The sequence below is a fragment of the Corvus brachyrhynchos genome, unplaced genomic scaffold (assembly GCF_000691975.1).
Source record: "Corvus brachyrhynchos isolate BGI_N302 unplaced genomic scaffold, ASM69197v1 scaffold100, whole genome shotgun sequence".
NCBI lineage: Eukaryota > Metazoa > Chordata > Aves > Passeriformes > Corvidae > Corvus > Corvus brachyrhynchos.
The window spans coordinates 2,188,675-2,201,731 of NW_008236230.1; the positions used below are offsets into that span (position 1 = coordinate 2,188,675).

At 38.8% G+C, this 13,057-nt stretch overlaps 1 protein-coding gene across 1 annotated transcript in view; it reads left to right on the forward strand.

Moving 5' to 3' along the window:
- Positions 1-7,953, forward strand: part of LYRM4 (LYR motif containing 4) — a 73,239-nt gene extending 65,286 nt beyond the window's left edge. Inside the window, exon 3 of the mRNA XM_008643460.2 lies at positions 4,649-7,953. Within this exon, the coding sequence (XP_008641682.1) occupies positions 4,649-4,711 (63 nt within the window). The 3' untranslated portion in view covers positions 4,712-7,953. The remainder of the gene's footprint in view (positions 1-4,648) is intronic.
- Positions 7,954-13,057: the final 5,104 nt, after the last annotated feature.

A 13,057-nucleotide genomic window follows, 5' to 3' on the forward strand; every position in this document is an offset into this window, starting at 1 on the left:
GAAATACACCTGTAAACTTTTCAGGTGCAACAGGAAAAAACAACCTGATTTAATATATATATGTATATATGTGTGTGTATATGGTATATATTAAAACACAGGACTTCTTCCTTTTTCTCCATAGTAAAAAACCATGAAAATTTATACATTTATATGTGATCCCTGGCTGTAATAAGGTAACCATATCTTGCCTACAAATTCGTAACAAAAGAGAGAAGATGGCTATGTTTATTATCTAGAGATTGGTATTTTTCATATATTTATGCATGTGTGTATAACAACCTATATATATTTTAGATATGTAAATGTGTTTTATATGTAAAACTATCTGTTATACATCAACTTTAGTTACGATCAGCATTTCTTCAAGAAAAACAGGAAACCATTGTTTCTTCTCCAGTGATGACCCTCTTGGGAGATCAAGTTTTTTAAAACTGAGACCTAAAGAAATTGCTGTCTTACAACGTTTTATATTGTTATGCTGTGGTGGCACTTTCATGTGTTTAGGCCTTGCCTTGTCCAGTAAGTTGATTCTGTATAAGGTGAGAGTGTTGCACCCTCTCCTGTTAGGCCACTCCTACTTTTGTCTGCCATCAAAAAATAAACAGTGGCATGAAAAAAAAAAAAAAGCAGTTAGTTTGCTTTTGAGGGCAGAAAGGCTGCTGCCTAGCTACTTACCTGAGTAATTTTAGGGCACTCACCCTGAAATTTATCAGTGAGACGTCACACAAGCAAGTGGCTAGTAGTTTGGAGATTGGCATGTTTGGCAGGATGATAAGGATGAGTAATTTCGTGACAGTGAGAAAAAAGTGTCTTCATCGGGGCCCAGCAGGATTTGTTAGAGGTCATGGGTTATACACCACACAATTACAATTCTGTAAAGTACGTGGGAAGAAGAGATGTCTGGCCACCTTTGCGTTGCAGAGCCTAAGGAAGGAAAAATGTGGTGATTATTGAAGAAGACAGACATTTATACAGAGCTGTCAAGGAAAGATACCATCATACTTTTCAGAGCAGAACTATGCACTCTGAGGCAAATTCAAAAAAAAAGATTAAAACCTGGTCACCTTATTTTCAGCCCTGCAGAAATATGAGCAGTCACTTCTATCTCAACTCTGAGCTGGAAAGTAAAATCTTTGTGTGGATAAAAAACACAAGACATGCCACATACCTTCAGAAACTGAAGATGATAATCTAGCAGTATTTTGCAAGTAGTGGCAATGGGTCTGCAGGATCTACTCCACCAGCTGTGTCAAGATGGGAAGACAGCCCCTAGGATTCAGGCTGCCTCATAGGCCAGCACTGTCCCACTGCAATTGCATTTGTCACATGGCTTGGCATGGAAGCCACACATAACCTGCTCACCAGCCACAGGTGTCCCTGAGAGTCAGGCACTGGCCATACAGAGACCTTTGGAGAGGACAGAGTTCAGAGTTCTCAATGTGACTGGATTTTTTGAAGTTTTAGGGTAACAGCATATTCTTTCAGTGTCTGCAGAACATTCAGATTTTGCTTCTGTAATTTTTCTTACTTAATTCTACAATTTAGCTCTTACTGCACCTCTTCTTACACATCTCTGATGCTCTGTTATATAGGGAAAACCTCTCCTGCTTGCTTTTTTTCCCCAATAGCAATGAAGGATTCCATGAAGTGGCTTATTCCTTTGATTGCTTCCTGCCAGCAATGCAAAGGATTGGTACTGTTTCCATATGAACACACAAACACCTAATAACCAGAGAATGGCTGGGTTACAGGATGGACCAGTGCTTACTCTTCAGTGATTTCTTTTTCCCCATTTGTTGTCTCACATCTGCTGATAAACCCCATTCTGAAGCCCTAAGCCTTCTGCTGGATTCAGACAGAAGGCAATAGTAAGGTTTTCAAGTTCACAAGAAACAGCTGACCATATAGACCTTTGAACAAGGACAAATTGTCAGGTTTTGAGGGCTGGACCTGTCAGAACCAAAGTACGTAGTTTTGCAGGCAGAATTTAAACAGCAAATAATTCAGAAGGAGCTGAAAAGCAACTTTTATACTTCTATTCTTCTATGTCTTCCCCTGATGACAAAGGGGTTCTTTATTGCACATTCTTTCCAGGGGAATTTAATTGTAATGTGTTACCAAAAGAGGTCAATAAAATTTTGGGTAACCAATTTGCTGAGCAAATCATAGCGCCTTTTTCCCCAATGGTCAATGAAAATCGCCTAGCACTGACCTATGCACTGGCTTCCAGCCACCTACCAGAAGAGTAAATGTGGTGTATGAGCTACAAACATGCATGATGAAAAAAAGAGCACAATAGGTAGCCACTTAAGTCTCTAATTTGGGAGAATGATCTACAGTGAGTACTTGCTGCTGAAGTGCTTTCTTTAGACTCGGCGTGGTGAGGACACTGTAAGAAGGCTGTTGTGTTTCGGAGGGTTAATGAGTGTCAGTGTGTAAATACTGGTGCAGTCCTTCTGCTGAGGCAGGGGATGTTTATAGATGGGAATTTTTCAGCAGCTATAAATGGAAGGTCTGTTTGTTTTGTCTCAAGCACATGGGAAAGTCTTGATCATAACTTAAGAAATTCAAGGCTAATGGCTTAAAAAAAATCCTTATGTTTCAAAGTTCAGCTTACAATGCCATAGCATAGGCTCTGGAAGGGAGGCAGCAGAGCAGGCAAGCTGCAGCAGCTCAGCAAAGGCTGACAGCACAGCACTGGTGGCTCTGCACTTGTGAAATGTCTGTATGCCTGTGGTTTGCTAAGGAAGCCACTCACACATAAATCTGTGCTTTTATTGCATTCGAGTGAAGAGGTGCAGCAGTAGATAACATCATCTGTTGGCACAGCGACAGCAAACAGCAGCTCGTACCTTTCTCCTGCAAAGTCATCTGCCCCGGCTGAATATGATTGACTAAGAAGTCACGTACTCAGTCTCATCTATCTCCCCAGTTGGGGGAGAAAAAAACTGCAATTCAGGTTTCAGCATTTTTGTAATCCCTCTGAGCCTCCCATTAAATTTGCTCTACTGTGTGGGAAAGGATTAAAGATTCTTTGGGCTCCAAAACACAGTATACAAAAATTAAGTACTACAGCATGGTTTGTGGTAAGGCAGCAACTAAAGTGTATAGCCTGCCACATAACCCAGAGCAGCAAGTTCTCTTTGACAAGTAACACTTGTTGACAGCTTAAAATTTCTGTTGGTAACACATGCCACAGTTGTGTATGGCCTTTGTTTTAAATATTCTGTATGCAACATATTTCATAAGTAACTTCAAAAATAATCAGAGTTGTTCATATGCTGTTACGAACTTAGCTCAGAGTGCCAAAAGAAGGGAATGTTTGCTGGCAAGGAAAACTTCTGTTCCTTTACGAACAGCTTCGTAAGTGCTCCCTTGTAATAAATATTTCAAGATTAAAATCAATGTGTTACAAGTTTCAGACAAGGCTGTTTATCAAGATGAAATAGTTCATTTCCTAAAAGGCAATATTATTCACATTTTTTGTGAGTGTTAGCATAGATGAGAAATTTTTATTCAAGAGTGGCCAGGATTTTTTCCTCACAAAAAACTGAAAACAGAAAATGCCAAAAACATTCTTTCCCTCATAAAAAAACTTTCCCTAATTTTTTACTACTTTGAGAGCCTGACTTGCTGTTAGGCTTAATTTGCATAGTTTTAAATTCTACTAAATGTACCATGCTTAGTGTAATTAAGCATCTAGCCTTTTTTGTCCTAATTCAACACTTCAATGTATGAACCTTTTTTTTTGTGAAAAGGACACAGAGCTACTGTGTACTCAGGCCTGAAGGAGAAAGTAGGGGCAAGAAAGGGCATAACAGATATTAAAAAGTAGACTCCAAAATCTATACTTTTAAAAATAAATGTTGTCTTCTGCTTTCATTACCCTACTTGCATGAAACTTCCTCCTTCCCCATCTCAGCTGCTAAGCCAAGAGCTGTGTGTGATGACCAGCAGCTGCATATCCAGCCACAATTTACTGATGTTATGGGGCAGACTAGAAAGTGCTAAAGAACAAGAGGAATCAAAGCATCAATGTTGCATTTTTGTCATTTTTCATTTTCTTATTGCACTAGAAAGCACAAATATAAGAGGTCTGAATACCACGTTGTGAACAAGAGGTAGTTCCAGTGTGTGTAAAATGCTACTGCTGAACTAACAACTGTTGAACGGTTTTCACTATTTGTAAGGCAAATTAAATTAGGATTCCAAAGGAACTGGAAAATAATTCCATGCCATGCAATTTATATCTAGGCTCTCCACCCAAAAAGCATAAGAAATATCTGCTGATTCTATCCATATTTTTATTTTTCATTATATTCATCTTTTAATTTTTCTAAACATAGAGCCTGCTTGCTTTTTCTCTGTAGTAACTTCTAATGTTAATTTTTGAGACTTTAAAGGGTATTCCTCAATGTCATTATTTCAAGATTTTATATATGCAAGTATTTTATGTATTGGTTATTTTTCTTAAGGTCTAGACAAGTGTATTATTTACAAAAAAGAAATGTTTATAGAAAGACAAATGTAATTATGGAAAAGCTTAATATATGGGCTATTCAGTTCTTGGGATTTTTTGTGCAGCCTAAATTATAACCTGTTTACTTTCTGGTTTCAGCTTTCTGATATTTTGGTTCAATTTCAGGTTACAATTGGCCAGCTGTACTCCACAGAAAAATTGGTCATTGAGAGTCCAGGAAACACATAGCCAAGAGAAGCCTCTGATCCTGAAGCGACACTGGACCATCTTCAGCATCCTACAGTGCCACATACAGAGGCATAAACCCACTGCACATGTCTGAGCTTGTCTGTTCAGCAAAAGAAATGCCTGAGAGACTCAGTTTTTGGCAACCAAAGTACGATTTTCTAAAGGGTCACATGTTCTAAGATAAATGGCTGTGATTTATAATAGTATGTAAGGTAGTCTTGAAATCTGTTTGCTTGTATGTCCCATGTGATGGAATAGATCCTGCCCTATTTCAGCAATAAAACTACATTAAACTACCCATAACCAGATACATTATTCTGCTGCTGACCTTGTCTCTCACTGACCACAAAAAATGTGTTAGATTTAGAACCCCTCACCCAGTTCCTAAGTTTGTATTGATCCTGTCGTATTTAAAAATATACAGCATCTGAATTAAATGTCTAAATACGTATTTTATTTTAAGTATTAAAACCAGAGATGGATATCATAGGCTGCATTGTGTGGCTTCCTTGAAGAGCATCCCTTGACATTTCAGGAGGTGACATAAAAATTTCACTAGTTCTTTCTTCAGTTTCCAAGAGTTAATAACCAGTCTTGTCCTACTTTTAGCAATTAACTGATCAGAATAGCAGAATGTAAGACTTGAATTACTGAGGCTTGGGAGCTTTCAAATGTTTTTTCACCACCACATCCTTTAATTTGTTGAGGTGCAGCTATTAGCAGAAAGCTCCACATCAGTTTATGAAAGATTTCCCTTTTTCACGAGGATCATGAATTTTGGCAGAAAAAAAGGAACCTAACTGGAACAGTAACTCAAATGCTGGAAGTCATAAAGTGGCAACAAGCTTTGCCTAGAAAAAGTGGAACACTCAGTGTAGCATTTTATTGGTTATTCTTAAATCTGTAGAATGCTGAACACTTTTAAGACCACAGATTAATAAAAAAAGCAAGCAAAATTTTTGATCAGGTTCTGCTCAAGTCCTTGCTGTGCTTGAAATTTTTTTCTATTAGAAGTCTGCAGAAAAATTAAGCAGTGGAAAGCTATTTTAATGGCATACAGAAAAAAAAATTTCCTTTTATTTCAGTGAATTGTTGTGGGTTTTTTTGAGTAGAGAAACAGAAGCTCAAAACTAGTTCCATGGCACTGTTGCCTTTGAAAACCACTCCTTATTTTTCTTGCTTCACAAAATTCATTTTTGTTTATGTTCTTTTGTGTTGTTCATTCATTATTAAAGTGTCTAATTTAGAACAAACTCCCATTCCTCACTGCCATTTAATGTGTATTTTACCATTTTGTACAGTTAGATTGAGATGTCTAGTAATGCATTTCATATGGACAATACAGTGTACAGAATAAAATAGCGTGTTCCTGAGACTGCAAATGTAGCCCCCTTCTCCGTTTCAGATAAAAAGCAAATACAGTAACAATTCTCCCTTTATTAGGTGTATAAGTGTTGCAATGTAAATTGGTTTTAGTGAGCATTTTATTAAAATGGAATTTAATTATTCTAATAGGTAATATACATTCGATTCTGTATTTGAAATCTCCACATTCACAACTGGATAATTAAGTGCACTTAAGTTAATGGTGAAACTGCAGGGGAAGAAGGGTTTGATTGCTCTTTAGGCTTCCAATGAGCTCACAGAAATGTAGTAACATCTCACACTCCTGGATGGCACAGGCTTGGAAGGGCTGCCAGTTTTATACTGTAAGAAACTTAGTTGCTAAAACACTACATCTAAAATCCTTGTCTAAAACAGCTTAATTACTGGAACAAGCACTGCATACCATTTCAAGATCTGAGAATGTATGCTAGGAAGGAAAATAAACATAAATAGCATAGCCCTGATTTTATAGAGGGACAACTCCATCAGTAACATTTTTACTATTTAAATCTATGTTTTCACCATGTTTATAAAAAAATAAGAGAACTCTTTCAATGCATAATCATTTACTCCAAAATACCTTTCCAGTGAAGTTCTTTAGCATTGTTTCCAACAAGAATACAGCTGTAGATGGTACATGCTGTCATACTGGCAGGCAGTCACAGGAACGTGAAATGTCTCATTAATTCCCTCCAAAGTATGAAGGAGATTACTTCTCCATTAATGCCTGAAAATTCTGTTGTTAAGTTTTGGTGGTAGATAGAACACTACTGCAGTCCCAATTCATGCCATCTGCTCCAACTTTTTTTTTTCAAGGTTACCACTCAGATTCTCTCTCCCTTCCCTATTTCTGTCTGCAGAGGAGCAGTAGTAACCTTCAGGTACACTCTACAGAGAGGACCATGAAGGGGGGAAGAAAAAGTAATGGGGCTCTGTAATTTCACTCTGTCCCCAGTCCATACTGCAGAGGGTAAGACAGCTGACTTTCTCAGTCAAGGACAAATTAGTTCTTACTTGAAATTACTGATCAGCTTATCATACAGTATTTATGCATTACTTATTAGAAGCAAGGTAAGAATGTCTCTGCTGCTACAGTCCAAAAGTCTGCGTAACACTATCTAGCTTGTTAATAGGAGTGCAAAGCTGGCAGAGATATTACCACTTACTCCTCAAACCCAACACAGTCACGGCATTTTAGATGCTTGTTCCCTGTTTTGGACAAGTCTTTATGTTTCCTTTGCTTGTAACACGTGTAAGTGCATGCTCAGTTAGTGTTAATTATGTGCGTATCAGTTGTACCTGATTGAAAGATACCTACAAATATATTTTCCCTTGCCTGATGCCTTTTTAAGGTATTTTGCCAAAACATGCCCACTTCTGTACAAAACATAGCTTGACAAATGCTTTATCATTGAAATCCTACAAGCTATGGAAGGAAAATACTTGCTAACCACACCTGGCTTAGGAAGTTGAGCCCAGCTGTAGGCTGGGATGACTTTAGTGTTGTGTTGGTGTCCCCTTGCCGTGTTCTTACTCCTGGCTAGGGATGTGCTCACCGTCACCGAGGGAGAGAGCAGACTGGAGAGCTGGCACTGTGCTCCAGCTTCAGAGCTGCTGTGCTCTTACAGCTGCACCTTCTGTGCTTCACCAGTTCCGTTTACGTTGCAATACTCATTAAATCTCTCTTGGCACGCTGTCAGAAGCTTTGTTGGATTTTGTCAAAGCAGTGTAAACAACAGGAATAGTTAAAACACAAAGGAATGATCCCATGACTCACGTACAATGTCCGCTATTATAAAAAGTATATATTTTTTCCTTAGAACAGAGCTCAATAAATATATTTACTAAAGCTGCAATGTCTTAGCAAAACAAGTTTGCTTTTGTATTATATTAAAAATGTTTTTTCTGATCTTGACATTTTAGCAAACTATTGACCTCAGCAGTATAAACCAAAATTTGAATGTTTGCCTATACTGGAGTTTGTCATTACTTTTGCAGGATAAACTTGGAAACAGCACTCTGAAAGGAAAAAAGGAACCATTTGATTAATATTAGTAACTGTTCAAAGGACAGGCATTTCTGTTGTGTGTTACAACCTCTCAAGAAATTCTTCTGCTTTTGAAAGCACGGTTTCAAAATGCCCAGATATACCAGAGGTACAGATTTTCAGGAGGAGAGCAACCCAAGAGAGAAGCATGCGAACACTTTACATACAATGTTGAAATAGGCTATGAAGGCTTTTAACTGACTACTCCCTTTTCTCAAAAGGTATTTCTATGTAAAAAAAACTTCCAAGTTTCCAGGCATTAAAAGCAAAACTTTTACCCTCTAACATCAGCAGCTAGAATAATTTTATGGAGAAGCACCAGCCCCTCAACTTTACTTCCTGTAATGCAACATAAATGCGTCTCTCCCAATACCCAGCACAGACCATACGTACGCGTAAACAGAGCCATGAAAGAGCTGTGCACTGACTGTTTTCCTGAGTTTTCCATAATGATCTACAGTGAAATCCTGGCATTATTCAAGTCAGGACTATACTGTTCGCTTTGTTCCACCAGTCTTAACACAGGCATAATTCTTTCATACTCTTGGGAATATTTTGCTTGATGACCTTTATAAAAAAAAAAGAACTAAGCTCTGCAGCTCTTTAACTGAGCGTTTACATTCCTACTTTTCCCTTTTTCAGTATTTTAGAATATAGTGTGTGAGGCCTTAATGTGAAAGCAGGGAAAAATCAGGGAGAGAAGCCAGTAATTCTTCCAAAACTCTGTATTTTCTACAACCGTAAAAGGAAAAAATTTGGAACTCTCAAACCTGTTTCACAAACGTGCACCTTCAAAAAGATTCCGCAGCTTACAGAGGTAATTAAATATTTTTTGCAATGCTTCTTTCTAAACTACTTACCTTTTTTACTGTTAAACCAGTATGTACTGAAACTTTGCAAGAGGGTGAAATGATGGTAATTAGTGCATTCAAGTAACTACTCTTCTGTGTTCGAGAAAAAGAACTATGGAGACCTGTGAAGAATGTACAGGCTTTCTATTGAAAGAGTACACGCCATAAATATTTATAACAGTCTTTGGCAATATGCTAATCCAAGGCAAGTAATTTTCCCTCTCTCAGAAAGAATAATGAAAAAACAATTAAGGTGATTTAATTACTGCCATGCACAGACAGCAGATTTTGAACTCATGACAGATGAACATTCATCACAGTGCCATGTTATCCTAACCCCATAACGCAAGACTCTGAACAGAGTGGACAATTAAACCTAGATCATTTCCCTTACCTTCCTGCAGTACTTTGGGCTGGATCCAAATCCCAGGGAAGCCAATGGGAGCAGAAGCCAGACTTTCCAAGTACTGACTGAAAGCTCCAATTTTAAATAAAACAGAAGTAGTTTTCATGCAAGCTTACAGATCTTCATGACACCAAAGTAAATTTAGCTTCACAGTCCTTTTCTCAATCATTTAAAGCTGAATCTAAAAGTAAGTGTACATGGCAAAAAATTGCTTAAGGAAGATTTAGCTTTGATGTCCTTCACAGTTACCCCTATAGGGTTTCAACTATATTAAACTTTTTTCATTTATATACACCTATAAAACCATTTGGCAGCTATTCCTCCCCTAAATCCTTAATCCATGGTGGGGGAACAGAAATCTGCATAAAATAAAAATCTTTGGAGCTAGTGTTTTTCCAAAAGTGCAGTAAATCTTAAATTTCTTATTTAAGTTAGGGGAGGGAGCATGTTTATGAGCACATCCTCGAAAAGTTATGCTTTGAATCTTTATGAAATACATTAACAGTAATGCAACCAAACAGGAAGAATGCTTCACTTAGCGTTTTACTCTACTGGCCTTTAGATTTTAATAGAATTAAAACTATTTCACTTTGATTATACTTCTTTGAGAATAATGTTGCAATTACACCATGTGTCTCAACCTGTGACCAGGAGCAGGAGCCCTGGGTTTTGCTGATGTGGGCTTGCCAGCCTTTGGTACACACATGGTCCAGTTGGATTTTTACAACTGCTGCCCAGTGTAATCTTTGATAAAGCCTTGCATTTCCATAGCCCTCAATAACCTCAGCTATAAAAATACAGACAACTGTGAGTAGGCTGTCTTTGAACCCTGCTTTGGAAATCTAAGCTTCTGTAAAATCTTCAGAGCACAGAAATGTACTGTCTATTAAAAAGTGAGTATGTTTGATTCCCATCTAGAGGTTTCCCCCTTCCTTTCACAAAAAGTATTTCTTAATAACAAATAAAAGCACTTTACCAGGTATCAAAGCACAAAAATGTTGTGCTTTAATTAACACAATTGGCAGGATCTTCGATTGGCAACAATTTTCTGAAGCAGTCAGAAGATTTTACTGTCTAGCCTGAGCAAGTACTTTCTTGTATTTCAAATTTCAGGTCACACATCTGAAAAGCACACAGAAATGTTACACATTCTGGATGTCGATGTTTACAGTGGACCAGAGAACGTTTCCAGCCCTCTATCAATAGGCACAGCTAGCCAGGATTCTTCCTGGTACCACCTCTGCCCGGACACAGCCATCAGCATACGGCTGCTCCTTTAACTTGTGTTAAGGAGAGATCCCTCCCCTCTTTTTTCTGGCGATGTTTCCTCCTTCTCTGAAGCAACTAATAAACAAAGCACAGAATAAGGAATGGGCTTCAGAAATCCCAAATATTACATTGTACTTAAATGAAGGATCAATCTTGACACTGTTAGGATCACACATCAGCTTAAGAGCACACTATTTCATTGATGCAGCAATCTGAAGAAAGGCTAATTCATACCAGGTTATCCCATGTAACATCCTGTAATCCTGTAACGCATGATAGATTTAAAACAAACTTGTGTAGGGCAGTAGTAGAGTTCACTATTCTCACTTAAAACCTTTTTGGCAAGAGTTCTCACGTAACTTAGAGGACAAGATTCCCAACTTCTGTTTGCCCGCACAGAGCTTTCCCTCTGTGCGTTGTCAAAGCAACTGATACAGTTTAACAGCAGAATGGTTTCTGAGGGAATTAAACACCTCCTTGTCTCTGGCTGTATTCTCACACTGTGGTTTATGTACAGGCTTTTTCAGGAGGAAGGAGGACAGGCTATGTTTCAGCAGCAGTGCGCGTGTGAGCAGAACTGCAGGACCTTTAGTCTGAAGCTCCCTCTGCTTCACGTCTTTCTCCCAGCAGATCCCCTGCTTTTAGCTCTGGGTCTGTTCCAGCTATCTCCAAAGGCAGGTTAGCTGTAGGCTTTTAAATATTCTCAAGTATGGGGAATTTTATAAAGAAGCTGTTTTTTCTAATGTTCTCATAATGCCCTTTAAGACATTTTACATCTTCAGAGGAAATGGAGACCTGAGAAATCTCGCGGTATGCTCTGTTTCAAAAAAGGAAAATGACATTCCATGGTCTTACTGAAGACCATACATCCATGTCAGGGCGTTTTCTGCACTCTGGCAATGTCTTAGCTATTCTTTTGTTAACAAAAAATAACCCGTATTTTGAGATACTGTATCAAAAGACAACAAGCAGAGTCAAAGTTGCAGAAGAGCCAGAACAAAACTTGACCGAAACCCACCTATTTTCCACCCATGCTAGTAAAGCTTCCTCTCACCCCAGCTCTGCTTAAGACATCCATCACAAGGGGCTGTCACGGACTTAGAGGGTGATTTGCCTCATGGCTCTGGCAGGACAACAGTCATTTTCAGCTACAGCTCTAAATGCTGCTTGCGGACGGGATCATCCCTGGTCAGGACACGCAGACAACAGGGTGGGGACACAACCAGGTTGCAAAATGTGAAGTTTCCTGTTACGTTTTGCTTTTTAAAAAAAAAAAAAAAAAAGTGTAATGGTGAGCTTTATGGCCTTTTTTAAAACTCTTTTTTATTCTTACAAACCCATTTGCATTGGTAGTTTTTGCTTAATTTCAGGAGTTGGTACACCAGCAGTAGTCAACCTATAGGCTTGCAGTGTAAGAGTGAAGACTATAAAATCAATTCAAGTGTCCAGCGCCATAAAGTCCAGCTGTGTGCACAACAAAGTCCTTTCCCAGCAACATACAAATACAGAAAAATATGTAGCAAAAAAGCTGAATAAATTATAAATACTTGAGAAATGTGGTGCAAAATGTAACATAAGGAGAGCAGAACTAAGGCACTTGTTTCCATTTGTTACTGAGGACACCCTCTCTGTATCACATCGGCACTCCTCAGTGAGAAGGGTCATCCAAACCAGCAACTACTCCCCAAATCTGAAAATACAGAACCGTGTATGAGACGGACACCATCTTTTACTTCACAGTGCATGACTCAAAGGTGTTACCAAAGTTCTCCTGATAAACACAGCATCAGCAAGTATTTTAACTCCTCCTTCGTCCCGGTTTTAGACTTGTCAGCTGTGTGAAAAGAAGTCACCAGTCTATTTTAAGCAAAAACATTTCTGCAGAAGACCCTGTTAGCTGCTATTAGCCAGACGGGACCTACACGCGAGCCTGGGGAGCAGTATCAAAGTGTGTTGAATGACAAAAACCAGAGCAGCCCAGTCCAGCCCCAGATCCAGCCCCAAAACAGAGTGCCTGCTGTTCAGAGCCGCCGCAGCCATGGCAAAGGTGGGGCGAGCACGCAAGCCTGTCACGGGTTTGACAGGTGCTCACAACAGTGAATCGTATTGTTACGGAGTCCATTAAACTAAAAGAAAATAACAAAAAAAGGACAAAGCACACCGTTGCTGTCGCAGTACTGTGTCTTTCAAATGGATCTGAGAACGAGAAAATTGGGATCCTAAGTTAAACCTTTAGCGAACACGCAACCAAGTTTTCACACGAGTGCTCTTGACTAATCGGGTAAGTGGAGTCAAGCCCAAATCAAGACCTCAAAAATTCACTTCAAGAGGGTAAAAGCAAAGCCCACGCTACTCAGTCTCCTTGCTCTCTCTCTCTCTCAAAAAAA